The following is a 17,500-nucleotide window of genomic DNA, read 5'->3' on the forward strand; positions in this document are numbered from 1 at the left end:
TGTTTGTACCGTATGGTTTACACACACACATGTATACACATAGTTTGGTCCGGTCTCTGTTGATATGAGGTATCAGAGCTCTGGGTGAACACAGACGGCTACAGGATTTATTTCCTGATTCAACAACGGCAGAAAGCCAGTGATGACAGGGGGAGCAACTCAACGCTGATAGGCTATCGCGCCACAGCGTCACGCGATTATTTCACAGACGTTGAACAATTTCAATGAAAAATTTCAAATTCGTGTCCACTGCAAATTCGCACCGCGCCAGTCTCATCGCGTCTGTGCATAGACTTTGTATGTAATCTACTCGCGCGAATAATTCGCGCCGCGTTTGGTGTGAACGCAGCATGATGCTAACGTTGGCTCCGCTTGTTCCTCTGATAACTTAAGATCCAGATGTTTGATGCCAACGTTAGCTTAGCTTACGTGAGTGACGAGCGGCGACCCTCTGCACAGCGTGGATAGCAGGCTGACGATGGTCGACACCTGGTTGCTCAGCTTGGAGTCCGGCACCGAGGGGGCGCCGCCTGTCGAGGTCCGGCCGGGCTTACAGGAGGAGGCGGGGCCCGCCGCAGTGCCGCCGGCGGCCGCCATGCGGGACAGCAGCTCCTCCGTCAGCCCGTGTTTGGCCAAAGGGGCGGGGTCTACACCGCGGCGGGTGAACCTGTCGGCCAATGAGGCGAAGCAGCGCAGAGCACCATCCGATACCTTTGGGGGACAGGAAGTCGTTAGTTCTGCCGAAGAAAACAACCCAGCTGATTAAAAACCAAAAGCGTCGACTCGTGGGTTTACCTGGTGGTCCTCGTGCTTGAGCAGGCTGGACAGAGACTCCACGCAGGTCTCCAGAGACGAGTCCTGAGGCTCCATCTTGCTGCAGAGCCGGGACACCACGGACATGGCCGAGTGCAGCGTGTCTTTGTGGACCAAGTGGCCGCTGTCTCTGATGAAGCTCAGCACACAGTTCAGACCGCCGGCCTCGAACACGGCGCCAGACTCCCGGGTACAGATCAACTCCAGCACCTAAAACAACGAGCAGATTAATAAAAGTGATTATTGATACGAGTGCTCTTATTGGTTCTTTTTGATTATTCTGTGAGAAAGACAAGACAATGAATTCATAAAAGAATCCACATTTCTTTATTTTTCTTGTATGTAAACAAATAATCTTTCTTGAGCAGCAACAACAGAAGTGCCAGAATCTTTCAAATACATTCTCAGCTGATCAATGATCTCAGTGATGATGTTTCATTGATGGACGGCTGCTCCACAATGTTCTACACCACCACGAATCATCCCATCACCTGTTTCACTTTGATATTGTTATTCGGGATGATCCGATGTTTTCAGTCCCGATATCGAGTGCTGATCAGACACCAGAGTGTAATCAATCATCTGTATGGAGAACACCCCAGTTGGTAGCGGTAATGCGCCAATTCGCCAATTCATCATTTGCCAACCGCCAGTACACCGCAAAGAAGAAGAAGAAGAAGAAGAAGAAGCTTTGGCGTGCCTGTGTTGTTGTGCTGTGAGCGACAGCGCTAAGTACCCCGTTGTAATAATACTGTGAGTGAGGAGCGGAGGACTCCGTCCTGCTGCCAGCACGGAGTAAGAAAAGTATTTCAATCGGCTCAAGCACCGAAACGAAGCACCGAAATCTGCGTTACGTTTCGGTCCAGTAGGTGCCGGACGTATAGGAACCGGTTCCATACCGGCACCGTTTTTCGGTAACCAACCCTAGATTGCAGGCAGACACACACACTGCGATAGCAGAGAAACACACGGCAGGATACCGTGTAAAAAACACAGAAGCAGCAGAAACAGTCTGACGAGAGACGGGAGAGAAAAGTGGTGCAGGAAGTAAATGTCTCAAACGAATAGAATGGACACAGGTTAAGAGACAACCTGAGCCCTCAGCAAGCCTTTAAGTGGTGACTCTATAATCCTCAGTGAACGGTGCATCCTGTTAACAAACGACCTCCTCCCCCCCGCCTACCTTCACACACTGCTCGGCCAGGTCTCTGCTGGTCCTGTTGTTGAGCTCCACCACCACCAGCCGGTTGCACAGCGCCTTGATGGCCCCGTCCACTCCCACGATCCTCCGCGTGCACTCCGCCGACACGTCCAGGTAGTAGGTGATGGCTCGGGCCGTGACCTCCAGCACGTTGTCCGGAGCGCTCTCGTCCAGGAAGATCTTACAGAGAGCCGGGAGGAACGTCCGAGGGGGACAGCTGGAGGAACGAGATTTGCTTTACTGGCATGAACGTTTAGAAACGGTCCTGCCAAAGCATCACAAGATGAAACATACAATAACACCAACACACAGTAACATTAATAGAACATCTAGATTGATTATTCATTATATATGTATATACACACACACAAGTGCTGGGCAAGTTAACTCATTAATTTCGCGCTAACGCATTCATTAATTAACGCCGACAATTATTTTATCGCGCGTTAAAGCATTTTATTTATTTATTTTTATTATTTTTTATTGAAAGACAAGAGACAATACATAAAGATAACAACAAGAGGATGACTAGAACAGTGGGATAAAGCCAGCAAACATCCTATCGTCAGCCTGTCTCATGTTTATGGTTTTGCATTAGAGATATGATGTCCCTTCAGGGTTGCCGTAGAGAAAAGGCTTCCGCTGCTCTCCCTGGAGACGACTGGACATCGCTGGTAAAGTCACAGACACTAGCATGTTAGTGCAGCTACATGCTGACATTCACCGTAAACACATTCAAACGCACAGATCGGGAACGAAGGACTTTGAAAGTTAGCGGAAACATTAACGTGAGACAACATCCGGTTTCTTCAGACCAACATCCGGTTTTCAGAATAAGATGCCAACAAAGTATGAATTATATTCACATTAAGTATGAAACATGCTGCCTGCATCTCGTGAACCAAATGTTATTGCCCTTTAGTTCATAGAGCAGTACTTTCAAAATAAAAGTGCGCAATACACTACTTTATAATTCATTGTTGAACTTTGCCATAACAATGAGATTAATCTCGATTAAATATTTTAATATATATATATATATATATATATATATATATATATATATATATATATATATATATATAAAGTGTGTGCTTGTGCAGGTCACTCGCTGTCCCTCAGGTTAATACGTATTGGGCAGCAAGGTATGTCCTGTCTCCTTCACTTTCTATCTCCTTCTCCTAGGAGTATTTTTAATTTTGAGATGTCACTACATTTTTCAAAATCTGAAATTACAGAGTTGAATTTTTTAAAGTACATGTTCCTAATTTTATTGAGTCTCTCCCCCCCCCCCCCCCCCCTCTTAAGAACACTCACGTCTCAAAGCAGCGGTCCACGTTGTCAGACATGAGCAGCAGCATGCAGAGCTGCTCCAGAGCGATGAGCTGCATGTCCCGCTCGTCGCCCTGCCCCATCTGCAGCCACTCCAGCAGGGTGTCTGGGTCCACGTCCGCCATGATGGCTAGCCTGCAGGGACGTGCGCCGTTCATTATGTACTCCTATCACCATATCCCAGCATGCACTGGGACTTCCACTCCACGTGGTTTTAAATACATTCATGAGGTCGGTTGTTTCTTTGGAAAATTTCTGTCTAATAAAGTTATGAAACATTTGTTCATTTATTCCTTGAAGAACAGACTGAATCTCCTGAAACAGTTCTACCACTCATCCATAAAGAAATCCCAAAATGAAATGAGACAAACTCTCTCGTTCTTGGTCTGAAACTAGATTCAAATATCCACAAAGTTTGTCAACGAATTCATCCGGACAGTCGTAGAGAAGTTCTTGTTGACTAAACGGTGTAAATGATGACGTTTGATGGAGTCTAACATGGACACTGCACCGAGCTAACCGTAGCATGGTTTAGCTAACAGAAACACACAGCTTAGCTTCATCACTGTGACCCTCCAGTCAGCTGAAAGTCTGGTAATGATTTCAGTCTGAAATATTAGATTATTTATGGATTTTGACGCCATTAGCAGCGATCCAAGAGAAAGTGATTTGTGTTCAGGAAACAGGAGTTTAAATCAGACGTAAACAGAAACAAAAACACTATTTTGGCGGAGCTGTCATCATCATCATCACATGACCTCTCACCTGGCTTCCCGTTGGCTACCCGGTCCGGCTCAGCGCCCAATCACTGCTCACAGTTCTGTTGGTGTTTGGGACTCATCCAACCAACCGGACGGAGGGAGAGCGGAAACACGGACGAAAGGAGAAGAAGAAGCTCTCACAGGGGTTTCTGGGACATGTAGTCTGATCACCTGCAAACAAACAAAAACAATGGAGACATTTAGATATGCAGACAGAGCACGGACCAATCAGGAGCTACTGGCAGATAAAGGGGCGGGGCTTAGGTGTGTGTGTGAGACGACTTGATTCATAACAGGTTAGCTTGGATGCTAATAGCATCAGTTCCATCACAACTGGAGAGCAAAGAACGACACTGAAGGCTTTTCGACATGGAAAACTGGTTTTGGTCACACTTTGATTGACAGATTGTTCATCCAATCGGCTGCCACGTATTATTTTAAAGCAACAGTTTCTCTCCGATGTTTCTGTGGAACAAACATTTGGTCTCCAGATTCCACTACACCTGGGGTTACGCAGCCGGTCGGTGAAGACGTAGGACTAACGGTACCCACAGTCCTCATGAAAACAACAACAGTCAAATGATCTGAACCTCGATCCAGAAGTTCAGGATCCGTGGAGCTCATTTAGATCCATGTCAGCCACTCAGGACCTGAACTCTTCACATGGGTTTTTTCCCCTTTAAACAGGACTACAGGTTATCGTAACCTCAGAGGTTGAGAAGCACGAGATATGAAGAGCTGGTGGTCAGCTGACAGTTGGAGGAAACATCATTCAGTACAAAGAGGTTGAAGTGAAGGTAATAACACACTGGTGAAGCTTTTATCTCCTACTGTCATTGAACTAGTGGCCTCAATGAAGGACGTCTGACGTCTCTGTGGTGAACATTTCTACAAACATGTCGTCATGGATTCATGCAGACCAATGAGAACAAGGTGACATTGTTGAGATGTTATCAACAGCTTCACATCTGTAACTGCTGGATCAGAGAGGATTCTGGGAGTCTGTGAGGTACACATGTGGTGATAGTCGGTGTTATTGGACCTACGTGAACAGCTCGGATTCTTCATGTTAATGTTACATTCAGAAAACTCACGGATCGTTTTAATTACAGATACATATGTCGGCCAGAAGATGCAGCAGAGAAATGATGGATCTGTCTGTCTGTCTGCCTGTGTGTGTGTGTGTGTGTGTCTATCTGCCCGCCCGACCTCACAATCTAGAAACCAATCATTCATAGATCAATAGAAATATTGATCGTCGTGTTGTTACACCTGTGGACAGGTGGAGGTAAGTTGATTCATCTATGATTAGTCTGTCTGTGAACAGGCTGTGCTGGACAGATCCTCTTATCAACAGATTAATCCCCCCCTCGGAGCAGAAGTGTTTCACATTCATTTTTCAAGCCAGTGAAGAAGAACCGGGAGGTCTTTGTGAGTTCTTCTTCACTCACTTACAGTTGTATTGTTCCAGACCAAAGACATCTCACTGGGACGGACCGATCCAATCAATCACCAGCAGAGACGTACCACCACGTACCAGGTGAAGCTCTCACCTGAGACCAGACCTGAGACCAGACCAGAGACCAGACCGTGAGACCAGACCAGACCAGACCAGAGACCAGACTGTGAGACCAGACCGTGAGACCAGAGACCAGACTGTGAGACCAGACCCCCATTGAACAAATAAGCACCAACATGTGACCTTCGTCTTCCCTGATGAAGGTGTGCGGTCACCGTAGATTACCGGGACAGATGGAACAGCAGAAGTAGCGGGCTTGTGTAAAGTTGTGTAAAGTAAAATCCTATGATACTCTCTTTGGGTCGCAGCTTGTCATTGAGGAATGACGGTGGATCCCACAGCCAGACCATCTGAGAACATTATATTTTCCTGAATTTAGGCTTTTGCATTTTCTAAATGCTCTAGCGTTATTCAAATGACTTGTACATAGTCACAGCCTTAAAAACTAATAGAAGCTGTGGCGCCATAATGTGGCTATACGGTGGTATTTCAGCTGCAGGACAGCAGGTATAAAATGCACGGCCCGCCACTGCATTAAGGCGGAAAAAATACCGCGATATACCGTGAAACCGGCAGAGTCTTAAAAAATACCGTGATATGGATTTTTGGTCATACCGCCCAGCCCTAGTTCAAACAACAACATGCATATATGTTTGGTAGCGTTTTGTATTCAGGGTCTAATCCAGCTGTTCATCACCATAGTGACACACTGTAGGAAACAGATGTTCACCGTCATGTTTAACAGAACGTCTCTGTGTCGCTGGAGAAACTCAAGTGTCATGTTGAAGACGTCAGTGTGCTTCAAATAAAGTGATCAGAACTATAAATAATAATAATAATATAACTGTCCCTCCCCTTGTGTTATCTGGTGAGATATTCGATTTTATACATATTATTTGTGTACGTATTGTGATCCGTTTCAATGGTAGAAACACTGAATCTGACGACATTGATGAAGACGCATTAATATGGATCTCTCACATTGTGGCCGATAACCGATCTTCACACTGATGTGAGGAAGCATCCTCTGCACAGCCTATGAAGAACTGGATGATAGTTAGATGTAAGAAACTAGAGGAAGTGCTGCTCCTCGTTTGGTACTAAAGACACAGATAGATAGAAGCTGAAATATTAAACTCTGATTGTGCTCCGTCGATATCTTATATCTCGTTAATAAACTTTGGTTTCTGGTCTGTTGGTCAGAATAAATGAACATTTCATTAACATCCCTTTGGACTTAAAATGGAGATTTAGGATCACGTCTCACCAGTTAAAGACTAAATAACACCGGAAGTTAGTAATCTAGAAAGATACAGAGAGTATTACAGGACAAGAAACCCTAAATATTGTCAACGTTATCATCTACAGTTCCCTCAGAGGAACGCCATCATGGAGGAAGACAGTGCGACCTGATAGAAAGCTCCAGAACATGAACCTAATAAAGTCCTACATGAATCTTTAGTGAGAGGGAAATGTTCACATGAACGCTCAGACACTCAAATATATATTTAAACATTGTTCTTATTATAATCTGTGAAATTATGCATCTAATAGAACACATTTACTTAAATGGATTCTTACTAAAATACTAAATTAAAATTATTATTTTTCTCATGACACACTATGGTGATTAATCTACGATTCAGAAATCAGTTAAAGAATAACATAAAATACATCAAACTGTGGCACATAATATAATACTGTACTCTCAAATAAAACCAACAAACACCGAGTAGAAATATAACATACAATATATATATATATATATATATATATATATATATATATATATATATATATATATATATATAGTAAATATATATATATAAAGTAAATATATATATATAAAGTAAATATATATATAATATAAATATAAACCCAGTATTTAGTCTTTGTGTTATTAACTAAAACCCGGTCACGTGATGCTCGTGACCGTTTCCTTAGAAACCTCCTTTGATTGACACTTCTAAACTGACACAATGTCACAAACTCGTCGTTACAGTAAACAGTGAGAATGACGTGGTTCAGCTAACAAAGCTAGCTGTTGTGACATCCGGGTACTCAGAGGGGTTTTAACGGCCACAGCATTAAGCTAGCTGTTAGCATCACTTGCTAATTAGCAACTGCGATGTTGTCAGGCCGGTAAAAACAAACTAACTCTCATAAAATGTCCCGAACATAAATACATAAGTCCAACAGTGTTAAGATGAACGTTGTGTTAATTTGTTATGAAGCAAATAAATTAAATCAGTTACAACGAAAGAAAACCCTAAAGCTAATGTTAGCCAATTAGCTCCACGCTAGCAAGTCTAAACGCTAACGTTAGCTCAAGTATAAAAGCAGCGTCATCGGGTTTTAATGATGTAAAAAAACGCATTTATTACCGATATATATCCGCAACAACCGCCTCACAAGCGCAGAAAAAAATACACAAACGGCGGCCTGTGTATTTTAGGCCTCCGGCTGCGGACGCTGAAGCCGCGGTGCTCGAGTTCTGGGAGAGCCGAGAGGCCGCAGCTCGAAGCTGGGGAGAAAGGACCAGCACGATCGACACCGGCTCGAGACGAACCAGCACGAGCAACACCGGCTCGAGACGAACCACTCACTGTTTTCTCTTATTCTCTCTCTTCTGGACGCTCGTCACTTGAGGTCCTCCAGAGGTCCAACTGTCGGAGTTGAAGGCGTTAAATCAAGGCGTTCCCATTTCTTCTTCTTCTTCGGTAAATTTGGTGTAAACAGATGAGAGCGGACGGGGAGCGAACAGAACACAGAACAAGAATCTCTGAAATGGAGCGCTGAGCGGACTGATGCTGCGGCGTTCAGGAGCTACTCCTGAGCTCGGAAATGTGAGACTTTACCGAAAAAATGTTTTTCTCCCCCAAAGTAAAAGTATTTCAAGTATCATTCCAAAGTATCATAACTGACTTATTTCAAAGTGGTATGCCATTATACAATAATGTTATTGAATTATTTATCCTGGAGGGATTAATAAAGTATGTCTTCTTCTTCTATATTCTTCTGTTTTTTATCATCAAATAAATATGAGCATATTATTGTTTGTCAGATATATTGTACACTACTGGGTAGATTAGTGGCAAAGTACTACATCATTGGTTTTTATATATTTAAAAATGTAACTATAACTGTCAGACCAATGTAGTACAGTAAAAAGTACAATCTGTACCTCTGAGATGTAGTACAATAGAAGTATAAAGTAGCATCAAATGGAAATACTCAAGTAAAGTACAAGTATGGGAATATTGTACTGAAGTACAGTACTTGTGTAAAAGTATTTTAATGTGGTCTTTTATTATTTTGTCAGTAAACATAATATGTTTTTGTTCTTTATGTAAAATAAAAATATATTTAACAAATGTTTGAGATTAATATTAAACAATAAATGAGGTGTTTGCTGTAAACTAAATATATTCATAAATGAAAGTTATTGTTCAACAAGAATGGAGGAAATAGTTTAAACTAACCTTTAAATATATTCCACATGTATTTATATACATATGTGTATTTAATTGTGTACTTTAATTTTATTATAGGTTAGATTTACCATCATTAATGTCATAATCACTGTTATACTTCAATATATATTTAAGTTTCTCATCATGTTTGTAATTACCTGACAGTAATAGTACATGAGGTGGGCGCTAATGTGAATCTTTCTTTTAATTATTTTATTATACATATTTTCACGCACAAATGGAAATATTTATGTACAAAACATCTTGTAGCTGCAATATACATAGATCATTTATTATTTTCATTAAAACAAGTGGAAACATCTTCTCTGATTCGTGTTGATAATAACAGAAACACATTCATAAACAGATTCTGTTATTTGCTTCATCCTGATGAGTTTGTGCTTTCCGACAGTCCATGAAGGCAGCATTGTGAGGTGACGCAGCTGACATCAGGGGGCGCTGTGACGTGGTCTTTCTCTCATAAACATGTAAATATATGATGTCATCTTCTGTCTTCATATTTTAAATTATCAGCAGCTGTTGGTTGACATGGTTTTATTCCAAAGTTCCTTTAAATTAGTTAACTTCAGTATTTCTGTATTGTATCTGCTATGATTAGTCACATTTATATTACTATTCAATCAATCAAACTTTATTTCAGACTCAGGGTTCACATTCGACAAATACATGAACGTAGACACAGAACAGGGCCCTACAGAGAACACTAAAGTACGGTGGCCTGTGAGGGCCCTACAGAGAACACTAAAGTACGGTGGCCTGTGAGGGCCCTACAGAGAACACTAAAGTACGGTGGCCTGTGAGGGCCCTACAGAGAACACTAAAGTCCTGGTTACCAGCGTCTCCACAGACTGCGCTGTGCTACTAAACCTTATGTTCATAAAACCAAGAAGACATTTTCAGAGTCGACCAATACATTTCAGGTTTCCTGATTCATTTTTAATAATAAGCATCTTGCGTTCCATTGTAGTCCAGTCACACGGCCCGCTGGGCCTCCTAGCTTCATCTTTTATTAATATGCGCCTAAGATACTTATTTTATCACAGAACATTTCTCCGCTCCCCTCACTATTATTTAGATTTTCTCGGTTCTTTGTTTGACTTGGTCAGCACAAGTTGTATTGGTTTCATCAGACAGACTTGTTTAGGTGTTTCCTTTGTTCCTTCATGTCCTCTTTGTAGCCTCTGCATGTCCCGGGAGTTCAGGACAACCACAAGACAGAATCCGGTACAGAACAGACTTTATTTTCACCGGACAGATGGCAGGATCGACGGTGTGGTTTCCCCGTGGACCGACATCGGCTGGCAGGCATCTGTCGGGATTCGGTCCTAAAAGGGATATCCTCGGTTGAGAGCCAGATCCTTTGACCGACTTGATACTGCGGAGGAGTTGGCGTCGATCCGCCAGGCGTTTATTTTGGAAGGCTCTCCAGACCTGGGCCCTGAGCTGCGGGCCGCGATCTGAAACGATGTCCACTGGGATCCCATATAGACGGAACACTGAGGGTCTCCTGAGCTGAGGGAAGCTTGGGCAGCGCGATGAAGTGAGCCGCCTTGGAGAAGCGGTCGACCACCATAACGATGACCGTGTTCCCTTGAGAGGGCGGCAGACCTGTGACGAAGTCGAGGGCGATGTGGGACCAGGGACGATGTGGCACAGGAAGGGGTTGCAGCAAGCCGGCGGGAGGTCGGTGTGAAGTCTTACTTCGGGTGCAGGTTGAGCAGGCGAGGACAAATGCTCTACGGCTCTAAAGGTCCTCCGAAGCAGGGTAACGGTTCGTCTGATGCCAGGGTGACAGGAGAACCGGGAGGTGTGCGCCCACTGGAGCACCTGGGAGCGTGCAGACAGGGGAACAAAGAGGCCTCCGGGGTCCGGAGAGCGTCCCGCACCACAGATTCCATCTCCCACACAGGCTGCTGGGAGGATGGCATCAGGACTGGAGGCGTGACCCTCGGGGTGGTTGTACTCTTGATTCTGGTCTTGATTCTGGTCTTGATTGTACTCTTGATGCTGGTCTTGATTCTGGTCTTGATTGTACTTTTGATTCTGGTCTTGATTGTACTTTTGATTCTGGTCTTGATTGTACTCTTGATTCTGGTCTTGATTGTACTTTTGATTCTGGTCTTGATTGTACTCTTGATTCTGGTCTTGATTCTGGTCTTGATTGTACTCTTGATGCTGGTCTTGATTCTGGTCTTGATTGTACTTTTGATTCTGGTCTTGATTGTACTCTTGATTCTGGTCTTGATTCTGGTCTTGATTGTACTCTTGATGCTGGTCTTGATTCTGGTCTTGATTGTACTTTTGATTCTGGTCTTGATTGTACTTTTGATTCTGGTCTTGATTCTGGTCTTGATTGTACTCTTGATGCTGGTCTTGATTCTGGTCTTGATTGTACTTTTGATTCTGGTCTTGATTGTACTCTTGATTCTGGTCTTGATTCTGGTCTTGATTGTACTCTTGATGCTGGTCTTGATTCTGGTCTTGATTGTACTTTTGATTCTGGTCTTGATTGTACTTTTGATTCTGGTCTTGATTGTACTCTTGATTCTGGTCTTGATTGTACTTTTGATTCTGGTCTTGATTGTACTCTTGATTCTGGTCTTGATTCTGGTCTTGATTGTACTTTTGATTCTGGTCTTGATTGTACTTTTGATTCTGGTCTTGATTCTGGTATTGATTGTACTCTTGATTCTGGTCTTGATTCTGGTCTTGATTGTACTCTTGATTCTGGTCTTGATTGTACTTTTGATTCTGGTCTTGATTGTACTCTTGATTCTGGTCTTGATTGTACTCTTGATTCTGGTCTTGATTGTACTTTTGATTCTGGTCTTGATTGTACTCTTGATTCTGGTCTTGATTCTGGTCTTGATTCTAGTCTTGATTCTGGTCTTGATTGTACTCTTGATTCTGGTCTTGATTCTGGTCTTGATTCTAGTCTTGATTCTGGTCTTGGTTGTACTTTTGATTCTGGTCTTGGGTGTACTCTTGATTCTGGTCTTGATTCTAGTCTTGATTCTGGTCTTGATTGTACTCTTGATTCTGGTCTTGGTTGTACTTTTGATTCTGGTCTTGGGTGTACTTTTGATTCTGGTCTTGGGTGTACTCTTGATTCTGGTCTTGATTGTACTTTTGATTCTGGTCTTGATTGTACTTTTGATTCTGGTCTTGATTGTACTTTTGATTCTGGTCTTGGGTGTACTCTTGATTCTGGTCTTGATTGTACTCTTGATTCTAGTCTGAGTTTAGGAGGAAAGGTCCCCCCCCCCCCCCCCCCTTCATAGACTCCGCCCCCTGCTTCCTGCCTTCCCACACACACATACATTGAAATGAAAGAGAAATAAAGACTTCTTACTCACTGGATTCATCTCATGTTTCATGACTTACCACATTAAATAAACAAATAAAATAACATCATGCGTTGCTTTAAACTCATTTTATGAAAACACATTTATTTTTTAAGGTAATACAACTAATACATATCGGAACTTTTATTTTAAGATCATTTTTTTAAATAAGTCAATTTAAAAAACACCTTGAAGAGGAAGAGTTAGCCCCTAAAAATCAGGTCTCTTCTCAACTCCAAGTAGTTTAACTCTCACCTGGCTGCAGTGATGTAACGGTGACATCACAGGTGGGCGTGGTTACAGGCGTGTCTTTAAACCTTTATAGCACTGAATCCACTTTAAGTTTTCATAAAAGTTACAGACAAAAACAAAGACCTTCATCATCGTCACAAATCAAGAACACGTGAAACAGAATTAGAAGAAAAACATCTTTTATTAACTGGCTGCTGTTAGAAGACATGTTGACTCCTTCAGGTCTCACCTGTACACTTCACAGGCTCATAAACTAATACAGGTCTTTTATTGTGACAGCTTTAACAGGAAATCATGTCAGAAATGATTTAATTCACAATAAAAGTTCTTTAAACCAAACTAACAGACATGATATCATGACGTCGTAGTGTTGTTAAACTAAAGTGCTGAAGACTAAATTGTCCCTTCCAGGCCACCATATGCTTCACGTGATCCTTCAGACGAAATAAAACTCAACAAGTCAACATTTCACTACAAAAATAAAAACGCTCTTCTCCGTTAGACATTCATTCATCTACGTGACCTCTGACCTTTTATTGTTAGTGACGTACATAGAGACCATAATTCTTTCAAAATAAAAGCCTCCCTTTCATTGTCGGATCTGACGGCACAGCGCGGTGTTTGTTGCGTTGTACTGGAGGAGGCAGGCGGGCGGAGTCGAGGTGTCGGAGAAAGCCTCCACTGATGTTGAGATGCTCTCCCCTGATTGGTCGAGCTCACTGTTTACACTGTCCATGTGTGCTTCGGGTGAAACGGTCGATTCTGGGATTAAACATTTCAGTGTCTGTTTATCGGAGCGATCAGGAAGTTTTGGAAAAATATGACATCATCGTGCTGCATCATGAAAGTATTTTTTGGGGGAGGGTGTTATGTGGATTTAAAATATGATCACATGACAGGTTTGTAGTTGCTGACGCCTTCACTGTCTGTTCGTAAATCCTGAAACTCGGTGACGGTTGACTTTCTGTATTATTTTAAACTTGTTTTCTGTCTTTATTATATTTAGATTTTACAGTAATTTCGGTCATCTGATGTTTTTAAATGTGCTTCATGAAAACATTTATAAATTTGAAATATAAGTAAAAAAATTCAAAAAATTCTTTGTATAAATAAAAATACCAAAATTCAAAAACATTGAAAGAAAATCAATGTGTGTGTGTGTGTGTGTGTGTGCGTCTGTGTGTGCGTGAGTGTAGAATCAGGATGTTAGGTTTGACTCTTCAGTGCCCTCTAGTGGTGAGGGCACATAACAACAGCACTCACCCACCCTTCAGCCAGCTGGCAGGAAATTATGGTGCCTTCAGGTAACATAAAAAAAGACAGTATCAGTAATTGGTTTGTCCCTTCTGGGCTCCTGTAGAAACTCTGTGACTGTAGACATTGATAATATCAGTGCAATATGAACGTGTGAACGAGTGACTCATGTTCATCATGAATCTAACAGAGATAAAGCTCTCCTCTCATTGGTTGTTCACTGATTATTGATCAATAACGTAGAGATGTGGGAGGAGTCACGGTCAAAGATGGCCATGGTCAACGTGTCACAAAGTCTCTGTGACGGTGCGTTCAGGTACACGCGGTTAAGACGGGACGATCCAAACCTCTGCCCCCTCACAGGAAGTTGGTCTTCAGCGTGATGCTGGGCGACGACTTGCCGGCGAGGTGGCCGCTGCTCGCTTTGGCGTTCAGACTCTCCTGGTTTCCTTTGACGGCGGCTTCCAGACGAGACTTCAGGTGAGGAGACGAGGAGACGAGCGACCTGAGGAGGGAAGGAAATAAGTTTTATTTATTATTTATGAATATAGATTGTTGTTGTTGAGAATCTACAGAACAGAAGTTTGTACTTTAATAACTGATAACATTCGTCATCAGGAGGCTCAGAGAAAAGTTACCGACTTCACCTGAACTCAGCGTCTCTTATTTCTCCTTATCTTTTTAAATGGCCTTTTATTTTGAAAATTAACATCTATATACAGTATAAAACTGTTTAATAAATGCTTTATAACACACTGTAAGGGGATTTGTTTGTCAACATATATATATATACACATATATGTATATATAAATATGATATATATAATTTCTATATATATATATATTTATTTTTTTATATATGTATATAAATCTCGACAGAGGAACCAGCTCTGGTACCTGAACACAGCAGAGTGTTGCGGGCCGAGACGCATCAGGTCTTTGAGCGCCGCCTCGTGGAGCGACCGGGACGCCGAGGGGGCGGAGCCTAGAGCGTTTTCATCCAGCAGGAAGGAGATGAGGAGCGGCAGCAGGACAACCACCAGCTGAGGACCTGAGGACCAATGAAAACACTTCAGAACATGAAGCCTGGACTCAAAGTTCACCTGAAGAAACATCAAAGTTTAAAAAAACCTCTGAACCCAGAAACCTGACGGGATCTTTCATCAGATTATCAACATTTCCAACAGTCCCTGAACGCATCACGTGTGACAAACGCTTCTGTCAGAAAAAAAATCACCAAATCTGAATTTTAAAATATAAAAAAATAAAATAAATTAATAAACCATTTGAAGTGATGACATTCTGTACAAAACATTCAATGCAACTCCTGATCAGAACCGATCACAATGCATGCTGGGTACAACACAACACAAAATATATATATATATATATATATATATATTAGCGCTGGGCAAGTTAACGCGTTAATTTCGCGTTAATGCATTAATTAACGCCGCCAATTATTTTATCGCGCGTTAACGCATTTTTAAAAAATGTATTATTACAAATTTTGTTTTTTTAAATTGAAAGACAAGAGACAATACAGATACATAACAACAAGAGGACAAGAACAGTGGGATAAAGGCAGCAAACATCCTGTCGTCAGACATGTTAGTGCACCTACATGCTGACATTCACCGTAAACACATTCAAACGCACAGATCGGGAGCGAAGGACTTTGAAAGTTAGCGGAAACATTAACGTGAGACAACATCCGGTTTCCTCAGACCAACATCCGGTTTTCAGAATAAGATGCCAACAAAGTATGAATTATATTCACATTAAGTATGAAACATGCTGCCTGCATCTCGTGAACCAAATGTTGTTGCCCTTTAGTTCATAGAGCAGTTACCCCTGTCGCTCATCTCCAACCAACCAAAGGACTCGACGTCAAAGAAATTCAATGTTTCCTTTTTGTTTCATGATTCATGGTTTTATAGTGAAATGTTAGAGTTCTCTCCAGTTCAGGAGGTTTCCCTGTTCTGGGTTCTGGACTCACGCCGAGACTGGTCTGCAGCCTGGACCAGAGCCTCCATGGACCTGACTCCCTCCAGGACCCCGAGCAGCTCCTCTGGACTCTGAGGACGACTCCTCTCCACCTTCTGAGGAGGACACGTCAGCTGATCAACACATTCAGACATCACATCTTTTCAAAATAAAAGCATGGAAATATTCACATTTTATCAGGATGTTTGGTCTTTGTTATCTGAGATTTTATATTTTTGATTGATTCATATTTTCCTCGAGACCAAACTGAAGTAAATATTTGTGACAAACGAGACTAAAATGAAGTGATATTTAAAAAATATGACCATAAATATTTCCTCTTGAATTCACCAGCTTCACAGAACAGAAACTAAAGTATTCCATGAAAAATAAAATCATTGTGGATGATATAAACATCCATATATAATTCAGTACCTGGAGGAATCGAACCAGCGGCGGTCCGAGTGCCTGGATGTACGGGACAGCCACAGTGGGCGGAGCCTGAAACACCGACGTCAACAGCTGATAACATCGACTCGCGACCTGCAGCAGAGGGAACGAATAATTAACAAAAATGACATCATCAGACTGTTCCCGATGTTTTACTGTTTGAGACGTTTTAAAACCACCGTGAGGTCAGAATCTACGGGGGTCCAGGTTCAGAGGACTGATTCAGGATGTGGTCTTGCTTCTACAGAGCTTCCGGGTTGTTCACTAGAGATTACGTTTTAATGTGTCCATTCTAGACTGGATTCTGGTCTTGATATTACTCTCCGGTCGTCCCGGTTACTCTCCGGTCGTCCCGGTTACTCTCCGGTCGTCCCGGTTACTCTCCGGTCGTCCCGGTTACTCTCCGGTAATACTCACCAGCGGGTCTTTGGCATCCATGCTGGAGGTGAAGCGCTGCAGACTGAGCGCGTGCAGCGGCTCCACGTGGCAGACGTCTGGACCAGCAGACAGAAGGAAGACGGTCAGAGCGGAGAGGAGAGTGACGTGGTCCACCACAGAGTCTGAGGAGACACACACACTGAATACAGAAGTAATGTTGTGTGTTGTGACAGTGTGTAGTCGTGTTGTGTACCTGCGTCCCAGAGGTCCAGCAGAGAGCTCAGAGCCGATCTCAGCAGGAGGTTCCAGGCTCCTCGGCTCTTCTCTTGTCGGCTCATCGGAGACGTCACCACGGACTTCAGAGCCTGAAGAGCCGCCTGGACCACCGTGGCCTGACCGGCCCCGCCCGCTGAGCCCGCCACCGGGGCGCCTGGGAAATGAAAAGAATCGTCATTTTTAAAAAGCTTTTGGTTCTGAGGGGATGTATACAACTCAGGGTTCAGATCGTATCACAGATCTGAGTCACTGATCACTGATCAGATCTGCACAACAGAGAAACGGGAGCAAATATAAATGTAAGTGATGATACGAATACTAATTACCAATCGTCAATGATCCATACTGGATCACAGATTGTTGAGTGAAAACATCTCCTTCAAACGACTGGATTCATTCTAGTTTATCACCAAAACTACATTTTACAGATGACATGTGAA

At 42.7% G+C, this 17,500-nt stretch overlaps 2 protein-coding genes across 2 annotated transcripts in view; both read right to left on the reverse strand.

Moving 5' to 3' along the window:
• Nucleotides 1-8,403, reverse strand: part of hectd1 (HECT domain containing 1) — a 39,154-nt gene extending 30,751 nt beyond the window's left edge. The window contains 6 exon segments of the mRNA XM_079286840.1: nt 430-711; nt 796-1,023; nt 1,997-2,231; nt 3,332-3,481; nt 4,112-4,278; nt 8,233-8,403. Coding sequence (XP_079142966.1) covers nt 430-711; nt 796-1,023; nt 1,997-2,231; nt 3,332-3,471 — 885 coding nt within the window. The 5' untranslated portion in view covers nt 3,472-3,481; nt 4,112-4,278; nt 8,233-8,403.
• Nucleotides 8,404-12,889: 4,486 nt separating this feature from the next.
• Nucleotides 12,890-17,500, reverse strand: part of heatr5a (HEAT repeat containing 5a) — a 31,579-nt gene continuing 26,968 nt past the window's right edge. The window contains exons 37-42 of the mRNA XM_079286504.1: nt 17,038-17,214; nt 16,824-16,966; nt 16,392-16,499; nt 15,970-16,072; nt 14,868-15,021; nt 12,890-14,475 (exon numbers count right to left, since the gene is read on the reverse strand). Coding sequence (XP_079142630.1) covers nt 14,328-14,475; nt 14,868-15,021; nt 15,970-16,072; nt 16,392-16,499; nt 16,824-16,966; nt 17,038-17,214 — 833 coding nt within the window. The 3' untranslated portion in view covers nt 12,890-14,327. The remainder of the gene's footprint in view (nt 14,476-14,867; nt 15,022-15,969; nt 16,073-16,391; nt 16,500-16,823; nt 16,967-17,037; nt 17,215-17,500) is intronic.

Source organism: Melanostigma gelatinosum (genome assembly GCF_949748355.1).
Source record: "Melanostigma gelatinosum genome assembly, chromosome: 16".
Taxonomy (NCBI): Eukaryota; Metazoa; Chordata; class Actinopteri; order Perciformes; family Zoarcidae; genus Melanostigma; species Melanostigma gelatinosum.